This window comes from Carcharhinus amblyrhynchos, chromosome 27 (genome assembly GCF_965287045.1).
Source record: "Carcharhinus amblyrhynchos chromosome 27, sCarAmb.v2.hapA, whole genome shotgun sequence".
Lineage (NCBI taxonomy): Eukaryota > Metazoa > Chordata > Chondrichthyes > Carcharhiniformes > Carcharhinidae > Carcharhinus > Carcharhinus amblyrhynchos.
The window spans coordinates 42,507,126-42,525,263 of NC_137350.1; the positions used below are offsets into that span (position 1 = coordinate 42,507,126).

Genomic DNA, 18,138 nt, shown 5'->3' on the forward strand with positions numbered 1-18,138 from the left:
TTCTTTGGTCACAGCATTGAATATAGGAGTTAGGACACCTTGTTGAAGTCGTATAAGACATTGGTACTTGGAATACTATGTACAACTTTGGTCACCTTATTATAGAAAGGATATTATTAAACCAGAAAGAGTACAGAAAAGATTTACTAGGTTGCTACCACGACTTGATAGTTTGAGTTAGGAGGAGAGATTGGATTATCCGGGAATTTTTTCCCTGGAGCACAGGAGACTTAAGGATCTATAAAATAATGAGGGGCATAGATAAGTAGATAGTCAACGTCTTTTCCCAGAGGAAGGGGAGACTAAAACTAAAGGGCATGGGTTTAAGGTGAGAGGGGAGAGATACAAAAGTGTCCAGAGACAATTTTTTCACTCAGAATGGTGGGTGTCTAGAATGAGCTGCAGAGACAATAGTAGAAATGGGTACAATTTTGTCTTTTTAAAAAGCATTTAGACAGTTACATTGGTAAGATGGGTATAAAGGATATGGGCCAAATGTGAGCAATTGGGACTAGCCTAGCTGTAAATCTGGGCGGCTTGGAAATGTTAGGCCGAAGGTTCCGTTTCCATGCTGTAAACCTTCATGACCCTGAGCACAAAAGAAGGCCTTTGGCTCATCATGTCTGAGCTGGCCATCAAAAACATGTCTATTCTAATCCAATATTCCAGCACTTGGTCTACAGCCTTGAGTGCTGTGGCGTTTCAAGTGCTCTTCTAAATGCTTCTTAAATGTTGTGAGGGCTCCCGCCTCTACCAGTGAGTTCCAGATTCCCATCAACCTTTGGGTGAAAATGTTTTTCCTCAAATCCTCTCTAAATCTCTTGCTCCTTACCTTAAATTTATGCCCTCTGGTTATTGACCCCACCAGTAAGGGGTAAAGTTTCTTTTTGTCTAACCTATTTATGCCCCTCATAATTTGTGTCCCTCATAATTTGTACCCCTCAATCCGCTACCCCCTCAGCCTTCTCTGCTCTAAGGAAAACAACCCCAGCCTAACCAGCATCTCTTTATAGCTAAAATGCTCCAGCCCAGGCAACATCCTGATGAGTCTGCTCTGAACCTTTATAGTGCAATCACATACTTCGTACGGTGTGGCGACCAGAACTGCGCACAGTTCTCTAGCTGTGGCCTGATAAGCATTTTATCCAGGTCTATCATAACCTTCCTGCTCTTATTTTCCATGCTTTAACTAATAAAGGCATGGGGAAGGCTGGCAAACAGAGAAAGAGGAAGAGATACATAGGGTTGTCATGGGGAGAGAGGAGCATGGAATGAGAAAGAGATGAATCATTACCAGTTCCTGCAATCTGAATAAATGGGAGCAATGGTTGTAACTCCAGTCAGATCTGACCACACCAATTTCCATACATGTGGAGCTAGGAATTTCGGTCAAGATGTGAAGTTTTCTCAGACCTTGCTCCGTCAAGTGATGCCTGGAAAACCAATGCAGCAATTTTGTTTCTTTTACTGAGTCTTTGCATCTTGTTCCTTCTGAAACAGGGTGTTGGCCATCCAGTAATGTGCTCTCCTGTAACTCAACATGCACTGATAAAGCCAGCAAATCCCACTCCTTCTACTCCTGCTGCTGCAACACTGACATGTGCAATGCTCAACCTCCTAGGGTCACCGCCAAGGTGCTCCATGTTCCGATGCACGGTGAGTCTCTTGTTTCACTTCCACCTGCACCTGTTGCCCATGGCACGGTAGCACATTGGTTAACACGGCTGCTTCACAGCTCCAGTGACCTGGGTTCGAATCCCGGCTTGGGTCACTGTCTGTGTGGAGTTTGCACATTCTCCCTGTGTCTGCATGGGTTTCCTCCCACAGTCCAAAGATGTGCGGGCTAGGTTGATTGGCCATTCTAAATTGCCCCTTAGTGTCCCGGGATACATAGTTAGAGAGATTAGTGGGTAAATATGTAAGGATATGGAGATAGGACTTGGGTGGGATTGTGGTTGGTGCAGACTTGATGGGCCGAATGACCTCTTTCTGTGCTGTTGGATTCTATGATATCATGGTTCAGGAACACCCAGCTGCACAATGGCTTTCTGAATCAGTACTTCTGATAAAGTTTTACAGAAAGACTTGAAATTGCCTAAGGAAACTATTATCAGAAGTAAAAGAAATTGTTCATGTCCACATGGACAATAGGTAACTGAAGACACCATGGCTATTGACCATATCCAAATGGACAGTACATCACTATGGACTCTTATAATGAAATCAATGGCAAAATGATATAATGATCAACTGATCAGCTGACTGGTATAAATAGAAAGCAGATGGAGATTGTGGAGTGCAATTGTGACCCAGGGTGTGGCCCAAGTGATGATGTAGTGGAGTTTCTTTATTAAAGCCTCTACATTGATTTAATTTGTGAAGTTTGTTTTTTTTATTGCTTGCTACAGGTGTATCCTTACTGGCAGATGAACATAGACTGCACATAAAGACAGTATATACCTATAGACTGGATATATTTAAGAAGCATTCAGATGAGCACTTGAAACACCACAGCATGCAAAGCTATGGACCAAGTGCTGGAAAATGAGATTAAAATAAATAGGTGTTTGATGGCTGAAATAGACAGATTGGTCTGAGGGGCCTCTTTCTGTGCTGTAAAACTATGTGATGAATTCGCTGGTGGGAATGGAGATCATTGAAGCCCCCGAGAGGTCATGGGTGAGGTTTGGCACTGTTGTGCAGTGCCAGCCTGGCTCCAACAGCCAGGCACCTAATGCCCACCTGCACCCTGGCAACTCATGGCCTGGCACCCTGGTATTGCCCACCAGATACTCTGCTGTCAAGGGGACGGGGCACGAAGGGGGCAGCTCTGTTGTGGAGGGAAGGGGGTCTCTTGGGGGGGGTGGGGGGGGGGGCATAGATCTGCCGGTGCAATGGTTGGCATGGGGGGGGAGGAGGGTGTGACAGGAAATCACTGTGTACTGGGAGATCAGTCCGCTTGCACAGTGGCGCACCTGGAGCTCAGCAGCTGGCTTCCCAGTGAGATTAGACTCTGCTCCACTCCTACTGGGATTGCATCGAGGCCCTCTTTCTTTAATTAAGTGTTGTAAGATTGCAACTGGGAGCTCACCCAAAGAATCGGCACGATTCTCCTGTTTTCTCCTTGTTTGGCACTGAGAATTTTTTTCATAAAATTCCACCCTTCGACTCCATGACATATGGACAGTATATGATATAGGCTGCATATGTGTATTCGAGTAGTTCCTAGTTGCAACAAGGGCACTTTAAGAGACTGATCACATGATGTCCTGATGACATCATTAGTCATTTGCGTGGGCAAATGGGCAGTCTATCCAAAAGCATGTAAGTGCCTTTCCAATAAAGCTCTTGTTTGCTAGTACGTGGCCTGCAAGACTATTTTTAAAAATACCTCAAATAAACCTAGCAATGTGATTGATCCATACTGCAAGCACGTAAAAAAGAATTGCAGAAATCCAAGGGAACAAGAGAAAAATCATCATTTCAATCTGCGGATATCCAGAAAGACTTAAGAAGTTAAAAAAAAATTAACTGCATCACAGCTGACAATGGAGTTAAAGTCAAAGTTATATTTATGAGTCACAAGTAGGCTTACATTAACACTACAATGAAGTCACTGTGAAAGTCCCCTAGCCACCACACTCCTGCGCCTGTTTGGGTACACTGAGAGAATTTGGCATGGCCAATACCACATCTTTTGGACTTTGGGAGGAAACTGGAGAACTCAGAGGAAACCGACGCAGACATGGGAAAATGGTGCAGATTCCGCAAAGACAGTGACCCAAGCTGGGAATTGAACCCAAGTCCTTGGCAACATGAGGCAGCAGTGCTAACCACTGTGCCACCATACTGGCCAAAATTTAAATGAAGATTCCTGAGCATCAAAAAGAAGCTTGCCAGTGTCATGACTCCAACAAGACCTTTGAGGTTGGTCTCTTAGAGTATAAGCTCCCTGATTGAGATCATAATTGCCTGTCCAGTCAGGGAGCCTGACCTGTATATGAATACAGATGTGTCAGGTCTACTGGCACTCCTGATTCTGACTTTGTACCTGAAACACTCATAAAAAATAGGTGCAGGAGTAGGTCATTTGGCCCTTAGAGCCTGCACCATCATTCAGAGTGATTATGGCTGATCATGCACTTTCAGTGTCCCACTCCCATTTTCTCTCCATACCCCTTGATCCCTTTAGCCGCAGTAGCAACATTCAGCTGTCTCTTGAGCGTATCTAATGAACTAGCCCTAACAACTTTCTGCGGTGGACAATTCCACAGGTTCACAACTCTCTGAGTGAAGAAGTTCTTCCTCATCTCAGTCCTGAATGGCTTACCCCTTTTCTTAGACTGTGACCCTTAGTTCTTGATTTCCCCAGCATCAGAAACATTCTTCCCATATCTAGCCTGTCCGGTCCTGTCAGGATTTTATATGTCTCTACAAGATCCCTTGTCATCCTTTTAAATTCCAGTGAGTACAAGCCCAGTCAATCCAATCTCTCTTAATATGTCCATCCTGCCATTTTGGAAATCAGTCTGGTGAACATTTGCTGGACTCCCTCAATAGCAAGAATGTCCTGCCTCAGACTAGATCAAAACTGCACATAATATTCATGATGTGGCCTCACAGGCCCTGTGTAACTGTAGCAAGACATCCTTACTCATATACTCAAATCCTTTTGCTACAAAGGGCAGCATGCCATTAGATTTCCTCACTGCCTACTCTATCTACATGCCAGCAACTAGTCAGTAACTGTTCCACCATGAAGCCCAGACCACGTTGCACTTCCCCTTTTCCTAAACTACCACCATTCTGATAATAAGCTTTCTGTTTTTGCCCCCAAAATGGATAACCTCACATTTATCAACATGATATTGCATTTGCCAAGTATTTGCCCACTCTGTCGGCCTGTCCAAGTCACCCCGTAGCCTCTTAACATCCCCCTCACACCACACACTGCCACCCAGTTTAGTGTCGGCAGCAAATTTGGAGATATTGCATTCAATTCATTTGTCCGAATCATTAATATATATTATGTACAGCTGAGGTCCCAGCACTGAACCATTAGCCATTGCCTGCCAATTAAGGATTGGAATAAAGTTTGTAAATAAAGGGAATCTGGTGAAGGGACAGCAGCCTCTGAGGAGTTGTTTCAGTAGTGATTTGGTAAAAGGAAGAACCTAAGCAACTTGCTTGTTAACAGCCAGCATTGCTTGGGGTGAGCCATTTTCAGGCACCAAGCCTGCGTTTGGGAAACTGAACTCTTTTGACCCTGCTGTGGAACACATACATTACTGTTTTACGGCTAACGACATTGTGGCAAATGAAAAGTAAAGGATCATCCGACTGTTTCTAGACCATTGGCATTTGCCATTATTCGCAGCTTAACTTTCCCAGAGGCAACAGATATCAAAAGCATCCAGCAATTGGCAGACCCAGTGACCGAATATTATGACCCTAAGACATTTTTGATCCTGAGAAGGTACCAGTTTTGCTCGACACTCAGGAGATAGGGGAGATGGCTGACGGAAGCATGTGAATTCAGGGCAATGCTTACTGAGATGCTAAGAGACGTTTGGTACGTGGGACAAATAATGTAACTGTATAAAAATGCCTGTTGGCTGAAGCCCAACTATACTTCAAACAGGTGCTACAGCTGGCCTCATCATTGGAAAATGCTGCAAGGAATCCAGATAAAAGTGGACACCCATACCAGTTTGACAGATATTGGGGATGACCACTTGTGCATAGGCAGTAAGTAACCTCCCTCAGGAAGTATCTGGATAAAGTAAACCCAGGTCTGCTGACAGTACAGCCTCAAAGTTAAGCCAAGTTTTGACCAGACAGTCAACAGATTTCTGCCCAACAAGGCATTATAATTATTACGGATGTGCAGAAGTGGAGCAGGAAAGTAAACCTTCAATACCTAGATTTTGGAAAATCACATGTAGGCCAGCGTCCAGGAGAGTGCACACCCTAGAAAGTCCACCTATATTTTATAGGGAACAATTAAACTTCATTGCAATGTTGAAATTGGATCCAATTAAGATTACCATAAAACTAGATGGATGTTCAGTACTAATGGAGGTCGATACGGGTACGGCTGCATCAGTGGTCAGAGAATTAGCGTTCAATAAAATTTGCACTGCACTCCAACCCTTCGTTTTAATCAAGACTTCGGCAAGACTAAGAACTTATACAGGGGCACCTCAGAGTTGTTTGTTCTTTGTTCCTGTCTCTTATGAAAGGCAACTGGTTTGGTTACTGTTAATGGTAGTGCAGAGCTTGGCCTGAGCCTAATGGGGTGAAACTGGTTGAACGAAATCCACCTGGATCGCATAAACATCTTCCAGTTAGAAAATGGTCACTTGACTAAAGTCCTGCTCAAATAACCAGAAGTTTTCTGAGAAGGGATAGGAACTATAAAAGGAGGCATACTAATATTGCATGTCAACCAGGACACAGTGCTGCAATTTTGCAAGGCCTGCCCAGTATCATTTGCTTTAAGGGAAAAGGTGGAAACAGAAATTAGGAGATTGGAATGAGAAAGTTACAGAGGTATCATAAAACCTGTCCAATTTGCGTAATAGGAAGTATTGGTTGTGCTCAGTTTGAAGCCAGATGGTCCAGTCCACCTTTAACGAAATAATAAACTGTTATTCACAGTTGGACAAATATCTGATTCCCTCGATTGAGGATTTATATGCAAAGTTGACAGGGAGACTTTTATTCTCCAAATGAGTTATGAGTCGTACTCATTTGCAGTACAGCTGGATGAGGATTCACAGAAATATTCCATCATCAGAACTCTAAAGGGCTTCTATCAATAAGCAGTGTTACTTTTTGGGGTATTGTTGACTTGCTCGATCTTCCAGAGAACATCTTACAAGGTTTACCCCAGGTGGCCATTTATCTGGATGACATTCTCATCACAGGTAAAACAAAGATGGAACATCTACAGAACCTGGAGGAAACTCTTAATAATTTTCCTCGGGCTGGCATGTGCCCAAGAAGGGAAAATGCATCTTCCTGACACCTCAAGTAACCTGTGCACTACAAAGTCTGGTCTACATCCTTTGGAGGTTCTGGTGTGGGCAATTAAAGAAGCACTAGCTCCCAGTCTATCCAGGAGTTACAGCTGTGTCTAGGGCTGGTAATGTACTACAGAAAATATATACCAAACTGGACTTCTATCAACTGCTTAAAAAAAAGGTCAGTAGTTTGGCTTGGGAATGGTCTGTCTGTCAAAACCTAGCTTTAAAAGGATAAAGCAATAGCTGTCAATGGTAAATGCCTTTGTGCATTATGATCCTAGGAAAGAATTAGTGTTAACCTGCAACGCTATTCCGCACAGCATCAAGGAGGTATTAGCACATAGATGGCCAAATGGAAAGGAATGCCCAATAGCATATACCTCCCGGACCTTGGCCATACAGAAAGAAAGTACATCTACATTGAAAAAGAAGGATTGGCAGTAATATTTGGAGTGAACAAAATTCCAAAAGTTCCTTTATGGGCAGAAATTTCTGATTGTTACTGATCATAGGCCACTATTGGGACTGCTAGGAGAGGACAAAGCAGTGCCAACAATAGCATCAGCCCGTATTAGCAGTGGGCTTTATTATTGGCTGCCTACAACGATTGATTGAAACACCAGTGGGGAGGCTGAGTGGCAAATGCAGATGCCTAAGTAGGCTACCTTTAGAAGATACCCCACTGACAGTACCACAAGTAGAAGAGACAGTAATGACCATGAATTTTCTGGATACCTTCTCAGTGGCTGTACATAATATGTGTCTTTGGATGCAAAAGGACCCTATACTCACAAATATTAAAAACTTAGTACTGATGTGGGAAACGGAAAGGCCAGTACAGCCACAATTCCACCCTAATTGGAATAGAAGAGAGCAGCTCATGGTAGAAGATGGTATTCTACTATGAGTCAGGGTTGCTGTGCCATACCGGCTAAATTACATCACAGCACCCAGGCAGGCCCAAAATGAAGGTACTGACCAGAAGCTATGTTTGTTGGCCTGGAATGGACAGGTATGTAGTGACCCTCGTGAGTCAGTGCCAAGAATGCCAGCAAGGACAGAATTTGACACCAGCAGCTCCACTACGCCTATGGGAATGTCTGAGTAGACCATGGACGCGGCTTCACATGGATTATGTGGCCCATTCATGGGCTCGATGTTCTTGGTCATAGTGGATTCTCATTGCAAATGGATGGATGTCCATAGGATGCATTCAGCAACCACAATAATAAAAACAGAGAAACTTTGCACCTCATTTCGATGCATGGGATCCCTGAGGTACTACTCCCTGACAATGGACCAACTTTTGCCAGCCAGGAGTTCACCTGGTTCATGAAGTCTGATGGGATTTGACAAATCAGGATGGCATCATACCACCCTTTGTTGAATGGCCTTGCAAAGACAACAGTCTAGACTTTAAAAGCTGGAAAGGTGGAAAAGCAACAAGAAACCCAATGCAAAGCTGAGAGAGACAGTTGGTGGCTGGTGGAAAAGTTTGGGTAAAGAATTACACCAATGGTCTTGCATGGTTACAATGAACAGTGAGTGTGTGGACACTGGGATGGGGCCTGTATCCTATAAAATACACATGGGTAAGACCATCCTGAAAAAACATCTGAATCAGGTGTGGGCCTCAAAAATCACAGATTGTCCATGAGCCAACTATGACCAGTGGACCAAGAACTGAGGAGAGTCCTTCCAGGCTGACCATCTGCACCTCCTGTCTCCTCTTTAGTTAAGAACTTGGAGTCCAAAATGTACTGCAAGGTCTCCCATTGGTTATTCAATGGTAGAACAACACCACCGCCCCCCCCCTCCCCACTGCCATCATGGGAATAGCACCCGCAGATTTGTTCCTGGGTAGATGACTCAGCACCAGCTTAAGATTGCTGTTCCCAAACCTGGAAGGAGGTGGAAAAGGAACAAGAAGCCAAACTCAAAGGCCATGACAATAGCAGCCAAGAGAGACAATTAGATGAAGCCACAGCTACTCCTCTGTCTCCCGAGGAAGGGAGCAAACCAGAACTCCGGCATGCATGTTGTTAGAGATGGGCACCTGCTAGATACACCTCTCCCATGTCAGATACTGAGTTGGAGGATCCGAACCTGGTGCTGAAACGTTGCAAGAGACCCATGAAGCGCATGAACAGCTGAGATTCCTTGAACTTGGAGGGGAAGGGGTGTAATGACTTCATTGAGACCCTTGAGGTTGGGCTCTTGGAGTATGAGCTCCCTGATTGAGGTCATAATTACCTACCCAATCAGGGAGCTTCACCTTCCCATAAAGGTGGGAATGTCAGGTCCAGTGGCACTCCTGAATCTGACTTTGTACTTGACGCACTCAAGGAGTGGAATAAAATTGATAAATAAAGGGAATCTGGTGAAGGGACACTAGCCCCTCAGGAGTTACTTCAGCCACTTGCTCCACCTGGAAAGGGAGAAAGATGGCCTGCAAAAGATGGCTTTTTATTTTATTAAATAAAGCAGGATCTGGCCAAAGTCAACTGGGAACAGCTCCTTGCAGGTATGTCTACAATGGCGCAGTAGGGATTATTCAAAAAGAAGCTGGAGTTTTTCAGGTACCCTTAAGGGGAAATGTAGAGGCAATAAGTTCAGGGAATCTTGAATGTCCAGAACGATTCAGGATTGGATGAGGAAGAAGACAAAGGCTTTCACCAAATCCAGAGGGAGCAATTCAGCTGTGGCCCTAGAGAAATATCAGAAGAGCAAGAAGGAACTTAAAAAAGCTATTAGAAGAGCAAAATGCACTTGCGAACAGGATTAGGGAGAATCTTACGACATTTTGTAAATACATTAAAGAAAAGAGGTTAACCATGGATAGAGTAGGGCCTATTTGGGACCAAGGAGATAATCTGTATTTGAAGCCACAGGATGTTGGAAGGGTGTTGAATAAATACTTCCCTTTGCTCTTTGCTCTGGAAAAGGATATTGTAGGTTTGAAATTCAGGAAAAGGAACTGTGAGGAACTTGTAAGTTTGACATTGGAAATGGGGTGGTATTGGAAGCTCCGACAGGCTTAAAAATGGATAAATCCTGTGGCCTGGATGAATTACATCCCAGGCTGCTGTGGGAGGCAGGGCAGGAAATCACAGAGGCTCTAACACAAATTTTTAATTTTTCTCTGGCCATGGGAGGAGAGGCTTGAGAACTGGAGGGTGACTAATATGGTTCCACTTTTCAAGAAGAGTGGTACAGATGAACTGGAAATTACAGACTGGTGAGTCTCACATCAGTGGTAGGGAAACTATTGGAGAAAATTCTGAAGGAGAGAATTAATACCTATTTGGAAAGGCATGGTTTAATTAAAGATTGTCAGCTTGGCTTTATCAGAGGGAACTCGTGCCTAACAAGTTGGTTGGAATTTATCAAAAATGTGATCAAGTATGTGGATGAGGGAAGTTCAGTTGATGGAGTTTATATGGATTTTAACAAAGCCTTTGACATGATCCCACATGGGAGACTGATTGAGAATGTTAAAGTACATGGAATTCAGGGAAACTTTGTGAGATGGATCAGAAACTGGCTTAGCAATAGGACACAGGGTTGTGATAGAGGCTGTTGGAGTGTCCAGTGTCCAGCGGTGTACCAAAAGGTTCAGTACTGGGACCCTTATTGTTTGTTACATACATAAATGATATAGATGAAAGTATGGGCAGGGGGAAATGTTAAGCAAGTTTGCAGATGATACCAAGGTTGGTAGGGTAGTTAATAGTGAAGAAGATGGTTGTAGGTTACAGGAAGATATAGATGGGTTTGTCATACGGGCAGAGCAGTGATAGATAGTATTTAACCTTGATAAGTACGAGGTGATGCACTTTGGAAGAAGAAACAGGAATTAAGTTTTTAAGTTGATTTATTAGTGTAACGAGTAGGCTTACATTAATATTGCAATGAAATTACTGTGAAAACCCCCTAGTCGCCACACTCCGGCGTCTGTTTGGTGCACAGAGGGAGAATTTAGCTTGGCCAATACACCTAACCAGCATGTCTTTCGGACTGTGGGAGGAAACTAGAGTACCCAGAGGAAATTCTCACAGATCCGGGGGAGAACATGCAGACTCCACACAGACAGTGACCCAAGCTGGGAATCAAGAGGAGGTCTTTGGTGCTGTGATGCAGCAGTCCTCACCACTGTGCTACCGTGCTGTGTATCAGATTATGAGGGTTAGGGTGAGTAGGGAGCAGCTGTTCCCTTTGTTTGAGGGGTTAATCACAAGGGGGCATTGTTTTAGGGTAAGGGACAGAAGATTCAAAGAGGACTTGAGAAAAAAACCTTTTCACTGAGAGTGGTGGGGATCTGGAATGCACTATCTGGGAAGGCAGTGGAAACACAGTAAAAAGTCTGACAACACCAGGTTTTAGTCCAACCTATTTATTTGATAATATACTCGCAAGCTTTCGGGTTAGCCCCTTCGTCAGGTGATTGACGAAGGGGCTAACCCGAAAGCTTGCGAGTATATTATCAAATAAATAGGTTGGACTAAAACCTGGTGTTGTCAGACTTTTTACTGTGTTTACGCCAGTCCAACGCCGGCATACCCACATCAAGGCAGTGGAAGCCAGAAATCTTACAATCTTTAAAAATATTTGGATGAGCTATTGAAATATCATTCCACCCAAGGATACAGGACAAGTGTAGAAAAATGGGATTAGCACCCCTTTTGGCATAGTTATTGTTGGTGTAGACTTGATGGCTGAAGGGCCTTTTCTGTGCTGTATGATTCTGACATAGAGCTTAAGCAAGCCCTTTCCATGTTAAATATGGTGGAACTCTTTGGTGCAGCATGATGAGAACATCATCATACAGCTTTGATTTGTAGTTGCTGAGGCTTCCCAGCAAGCTCAAATCATTGAATCCTCTCCATTGCAGGCAAAGTCTTTCGTCTGTAACAAGTTCAACTTGTAGTGCCTTGTAAAAGACTCAGCTGTCAGCTCAATGCATTTCTATCATCCTTCAGCCACCTGTGTTTATTTTGATTTCACTTCACAGTTGGATGCACCTCAAGTACCCTACTGATCTTGAGGTAATATAGTTAGAGACTAATTCTGATTGACAGCCCCTGGTTAAACTTTCTCTTTTGCAAATTACTTCAAAGAGAATCCCACCAGAGAGATGCTGTTAATGCCAGTAGGAAACCTTGCAGGTGGACAGAGTGGTAAAAATTTGGCATGCCAGGTTTCATTGATCAGAACATTGAATACGAGAATTGGGACATCTTGTTGAAGTTGTACAAGACATTGGTAAGGCCACACTTGGAATACTGTGCACAGTTTTGGTCACCCTATTATAGAAAGGATACTATTAAACTAGAAAGAGTGCAGAAAAAACTTACTAGGGTGCTACTGGGACTTGATGGTTTGAGTTATAAAGAGAGGCTGGATAGACTGGGACTTCTTTCTCTGGAGCGTAGGAGGCTTGGGGTGATCTTATAGATGTCTATAAGATAATGAGGGGCATAGATCAGCTCGGTAGTCAATATCTTTTCGCAAAGATAGGGGAATCTAAAACTAGAGGGCATAGGCTTAAGGTGAGAGGGGAGAGATACAAATGGGTCCAGAGGGACAATTTTTTCACAGAAAGGTTGGTGAGTGTCTGGAACAAGCAGCTAGAGGTAGTCGTAGAGGCAGGTACAATTTTGTCTTCAAAAATCATTTAGACAGTTACATGGGTAAAATGGATATAGAGTGATAAGGGCCAAATGCGGGCAATTGGAACTAGTGGTTAACAAAATCTGGGTCGAAGGGCCCGTTTCTGTGCTGTAAACCTCTAGGATCTATGTATCAGACTGCGTACAAACAGCATGCATCAGAATTCATACATATCAGTGCGCGTGTACAGTCAGACCACGTATCAGACTGCTTATAGTCGGAGATTGTATCAGATTGTGTGCAATCAAAGCATGTGACAGAATGCATATAGTCAGTGCATGTATCAAGTTGCGTACAGAGCATATATCAGAATGCTTAGTCAGAGCATGAATCACACTGCTTACAGTCAGAGTGTGTATTAAGCTGCATGCAGTCAGAGCATGTGTTGGATTGCATGCAGTCAGAGCATATATCAAATTGTGTACAGAGCATGTGCCAGCGTGCATACAGTCAGAGCATTTATCAGACAGTGTACAGTCAGAGCGTGTATCAGAGTGCATTCAGCATTTGGAACTATTTGAGGGTGAAATAATTAGATTTTTTTGGGTTTTGCGAATTGCTAATTCAAAAGTAGGAGAGCAATTAATGAGTTGAATTTTTGAATATTCCATTTAAAAATGTTAGTGCTGCAGTCATTGTCCATATGCAGCTTGTGACAATTAGTAAACACTATAGAGCTGAAGGAGCTAATTGTTTGAGTTTATCTGACTTGTCCTGTAATAATTTTTGGAATCTTTATTTTACAAATGGCAGATTCCCAAATTCTCCTACACTCTTTCAAGTTCTGCTTTGATCAGTGAGATATTCCAGATGTTTCTGTGGGAGCAATTTATGAGACCTTGAAACTCTTTCTAACGCTTACACCTGCAAACCAGTCTCCAGTGAAAACAACTTTACCTTAACCCTTTCACTGTCACAATTAGCATCGTCAGACCAACAACTGCGACACTATGCTTTACAAGTTCATCAGCCACCCTCCCATTACATTTATTGATGAATTTTAATCTTCAAAAGGCGATACACAGTAACAGACATGTAAGGGGAACATTGGATTCTATGAGATGATTAATTGCTTTTATAAAGACCACAGAGAAATCTCTCTTCAAAATTTGCAGCAAGCAACCAACAGTGGGAAGTTAATGTAATAATAGAGTACAAATTTCTTTGTCCATTCAAGCTGACAGCAATAGCTGTGCAGCACACATACAACTAAATATAGTCCACTGCAGCAGTTAATAAAAGGTATTGAGGACATGAATGCAACTGAAGATATCCAAATTAAAGTAAAAACAGTTTGATTACCCAAGGAGAACATCCACAACACAGGAAACATCAACGATGTAGAACACAGAACACAGCAGCACAGTACAGGCCCTTCGGCCCTCGATGTTGCGCCGACCAGTGGAACCAATCTAATAACCCTCTAACCTAAACTATTCCAATGTTATCCATATGCCTATCCACTGACCGTTTGAACGCCCTTAAAGTTGGCGAGTCCACAACTGCTGCAGGCAGGGCATTCCACGACTTTACTACCCTCTGAGTAAAGAACCTACCTCTGACATCCGTCCTATAATTACCACCCCTTAATTTAAAGCTATGTCCCCTTGTGTTAGCCATCACCATCCAAGGAAAAAGGCTCTCACTGTCCACCCTATCCAATCCTTTGATCATCTTGTATGCCTCAATCAGGTCACCTTGTAACCTCCTTCTCTCATAAGAACATAAGAAATAGGAGCAGGAGTAGGCCATCCAGCCCTTCGAGCCTGCCCCGCCATTCAATAAGATCATGGCTGATCTGTCGTCAAGTCCCTCAGCCTTTCCTCATAAGACCTTCCCACCATACCAGACAACATCCTGGTAAACCTCCTCTGCACCCTTTCCAATGCCTCCACATCTTTCTTATAATGTGGCGACCTGAACTGTACGCAATACTCCAAGTGCAGCCGCACCAGAGTTTTGTACAGTTGTAACATGACCTCACGGCTCTGAAATTCAATCCCTCTATCAATAAAAGCTAACACACCGTACGCCTTCTTAACAACCTTATCAACCTGGGTGCCAACTTTCAGGGATCTGTGCACATGTACCCCGAGATCTCTCTGCTCGTCAACACTACTAAGAGTCCTTCCATTAGCCCTATATTCTGTACTCCTGTTACTCTTACCAAAGTGAATCACCTCACACTTTTCCTTATTAAACTCCATCTGCTACCTCTCGGCCCAGCTCTGCAGCTTATCTATGTTCCTCTGCAAACTATAACATCCATGTGGTGTAGTTGATTTAGCTCAGTCGATTTGTGATGCAGAGTGATGCCAATATCACAGTCTCAATTTCTGTACTGGCTGAGGTTATTCATGAAGACTTGCCTTCTCAACTTTTCCCCTCTCATGAGATGTGGTGATAGAATCATACAGCACAGAAGAGGCCCTTTGGCCCATCGAGTCTGCACCGACACATTAGAAACACCTGGACTCCTACCTAGGCAGTGCAATGTTCCTCCTGTGGGATGTTTGAGGTGAGGGACACCATTAGTGTCCCAGCGGAGTACACCTGCAGGAAGTGCACCCAATTCCAGCTCCTTGAAGACTGTGTTAGGGAACTGGAGCTGGAACTGGATGAACTCAGGATCATTTGGGAGGCAGAGACAGTTATAGATAAAAGCTACTGGGAGGTAGTTACTCCTAGAAATGAAGATGCTTGGGTGACTGTTAGAAGAGGTAAGAAGCAGTCAGTGCAGCAATGCCCTGTGGCTGTTTCTCTGTATAAAAGTATACCGTTTTGGATACTGTTGGGGGAGTGGGGGATGGCGACTTACCATAGGGTACTAGTCTTTGGCACAGAGTCTGCCCCTGTTGCTCAGAAGGGAAGCGGGGAGAGGAGTAGAGCATTAGACATTGGGGACTCCATAGTCAGGGAGACAGATAGGAGATTCTGTGGGAACGAGAGAGATTCGTGGTTGGTGCGTTGCCTCCCAGGAGTTGGGGTCCGTGATGTCTCAGATTGTGTTTTTGGGATCCTTAAGGGGGAGAGGGACCAGCCCCAAGTCGTAGTCCACGTAGGCACCAAAGACATAGGTAGGAAAAGGGATGGGGATGTAAGGCAGAAATTCGGGGAATTAGGGTGGAAGCTTAGAGCTAGAACAAACAGAGTTATCATCTCTGGTTTGTTACCCGTGCCTTGTGCTAGTGAGGAGAGGAATAGGGAGAAAGAGCAGTTGAACACGTGCCTACAGGGATGGTGCAGGAGGGAGGGATTCCGATACCTAGATAACTGGGGAGTCATTCTAGGGTAGGTGGGACCTCTACAAATAGGATGGTCTACACCTGAACCAGAGGGCTACCAATATCTGCTATTGCTAGAAATTTGCTAGTGCTCTTTGGGAGGGTTTAAACTAATTCAGCAGGGGGATGGGAATCTATCTCTCCATATTGTTTGCCTGGACGAAGTAGCTCATACATTCTATGTGTCAAGCCCAGTCTTTTCCATTTATGTTCACTGCAGAAAGGCATTTTTTTCTTAACAGTGAGGAAATGCTGTTTTCTGCTCTCTGATTTTTTTCCCACTCCTGGTAACCTAACTTATTCACCTTCATCACCAATGTAATAATCTTGCCAAGGCAAAACAATGCTCCAATAAAATAAAGAAAAAATCCATGTCCACAGCTGTCAATAACTCAAACCAGTGCTCCAGACCTACAATACTCCAATCCAGACTGAGTGCGGGTTTTAAACTCCCACCCTTCATCACTCATTGGGAGAGCTCCCACTTGCTCAATTGGAAGACTTGTATTTCATGAAGCCTATAGGGAGATCCATTAATGATGCTCTGTATCCTTTATGGCCATTCTTACACCGGGTGGGGGGGAAGGCTATCAAGGGAATGTGCAGGTTGTTTCTCACAATAAGCAGTTGTGGAGGAAGAATCACTTCAGTCTGGTCTTTAGGTTCAAGCTGGTTTATTGTCAGATATTTCCTGAGTGCTACCAAGTCACATAGAACTGTCTGCCCCTCTACTGCGGCTACATTCGCAGCCAGGTGTCCCTGGAGAGGAAGCATGCGGTGTCCACGGGCGCAGTTGACGCCTTCTGTGCCGCTGGGCACCGCAGGGGCTGGGGTGCGTTATAGACCCTTACAACCACATTTTGATTTAATGTTTTAAGTTTCCTTTCGACTTTGGTTTCTGTTCGGGCCAACCCCCCGCCACCCCTGCTTCCTTTTTGGGGGGCCGCCCCTCTTAATTTGTCCCTAAGTTAATTTGAGTTAGTTTTGCTCGTTTGGCTAACAAGAACTACCAAGTCACATGGAGTCCAGAGCACAAACTGTCCCAACTTGAAGGGAATCTTGAAGGGAATTGTTTGATAGAGCAGACGCAGCACAGTTTCATTAAAGGGAAGTCGTGTCTGACAAATTTACTGGAGTTCTATGAGGATGTGTCTAGGGCGGTGGATAGAGGAGAGCCGGTGGATGTGGTATTTCTGGATTTTCAGAAGGCGTTTGACAAAGTACCTCACAAGAGGTTATTGCAGAAGGTCGGGGGACATGGAGTTGGGGGTAGGGTATTAGCGTGGATAGAGGATTGGTTGTCAAATAGGAGGCAGAGAGTGGGGGTCAACGGGTGCTATTCGGATTGGCGGATGGTGACTAGTGGAGTGCCCCAGGGGTCGGTGCTGGGGCCTCAGCTTTTTACCATTTATATAGATGATCTGGAGGAGGGAACCGAGTGTAGGGTGTCGAAATTTGCTGATGACACCAAGATTGGTGGAACGGCAAATTGTGCGGAGGGTGTGGAGAGTCTGCAGAAGGATAGGCTGGGCGAATGGGCCAGGAAATGGCAAATGGAATTTAATGTTGGCAAGTGTGACGTGGTCCACTTTGGTAGGAAGAATGGTAGGAAGGACTGTTACTTACGAGGCGAAAAACTGCAGCAGGCGACTGTGCAGAGAGACCTCGGGGTCCTTGTGCATGAGTCGCAAAAACCCAGCTTGCAGGTGCAGCAGGTGGTCAGGAAGGCGAATGGGATGCTGGCCTTCATAGCGAGGGGGATTGAATATAAAAGTAGGGAGGTCTTGCTGCAGCTGTATAGGGCATTGGTGAGGCCGCAGCTGGAGTACTGTGTGCAGTTTTGGGCGCCGCACCTGCGCAAAGATATTTTGGCCTTGGAGGGAGTGCAGAGGAGGTTTACTAGGCTGATACCGGAGTTGAGGGGGTTGAGCTATGAGGAGAGGCTGAATAAACTAGGCTTGTACTCGTTAGAGTTTAGAAGAATGAGGGGAGATCTCATTGAGACGTATAAGATGATGAATGGGATGGATAGGATAGAGGTGGAGAGACTCTTCCCGCTCAAAAAAGACAGTAGGACTAGGGGGCACAACCTCAAGATAAAGGAGGGGCGGTTTAGAATGGAGTTGAGGAGGAACTTCGTCACTCAAAGGGTGGTG

The 18,138-nt window shown here is 44.4% G+C and overlaps 1 protein-coding gene across 1 annotated transcript in view; it reads left to right on the forward strand.

Annotated features, from left to right (window-relative positions):
• The window catches only part of LOC145359156 (bone morphogenetic protein receptor type-2-like), a 215,339-nt gene that overhangs the window by 115,707 nt on the left and 81,494 nt on the right, over positions 1 to 18,138 (forward strand). The window contains exon 4 of the mRNA XM_080213579.1: positions 1,501 to 1,656. Coding sequence (XP_080069705.1) covers positions 1,599 to 1,656 — 58 coding nt within the window. The 5' untranslated portion in view covers positions 1,501 to 1,598. The remainder of the gene's footprint in view (positions 1 to 1,500; positions 1,657 to 18,138) is intronic.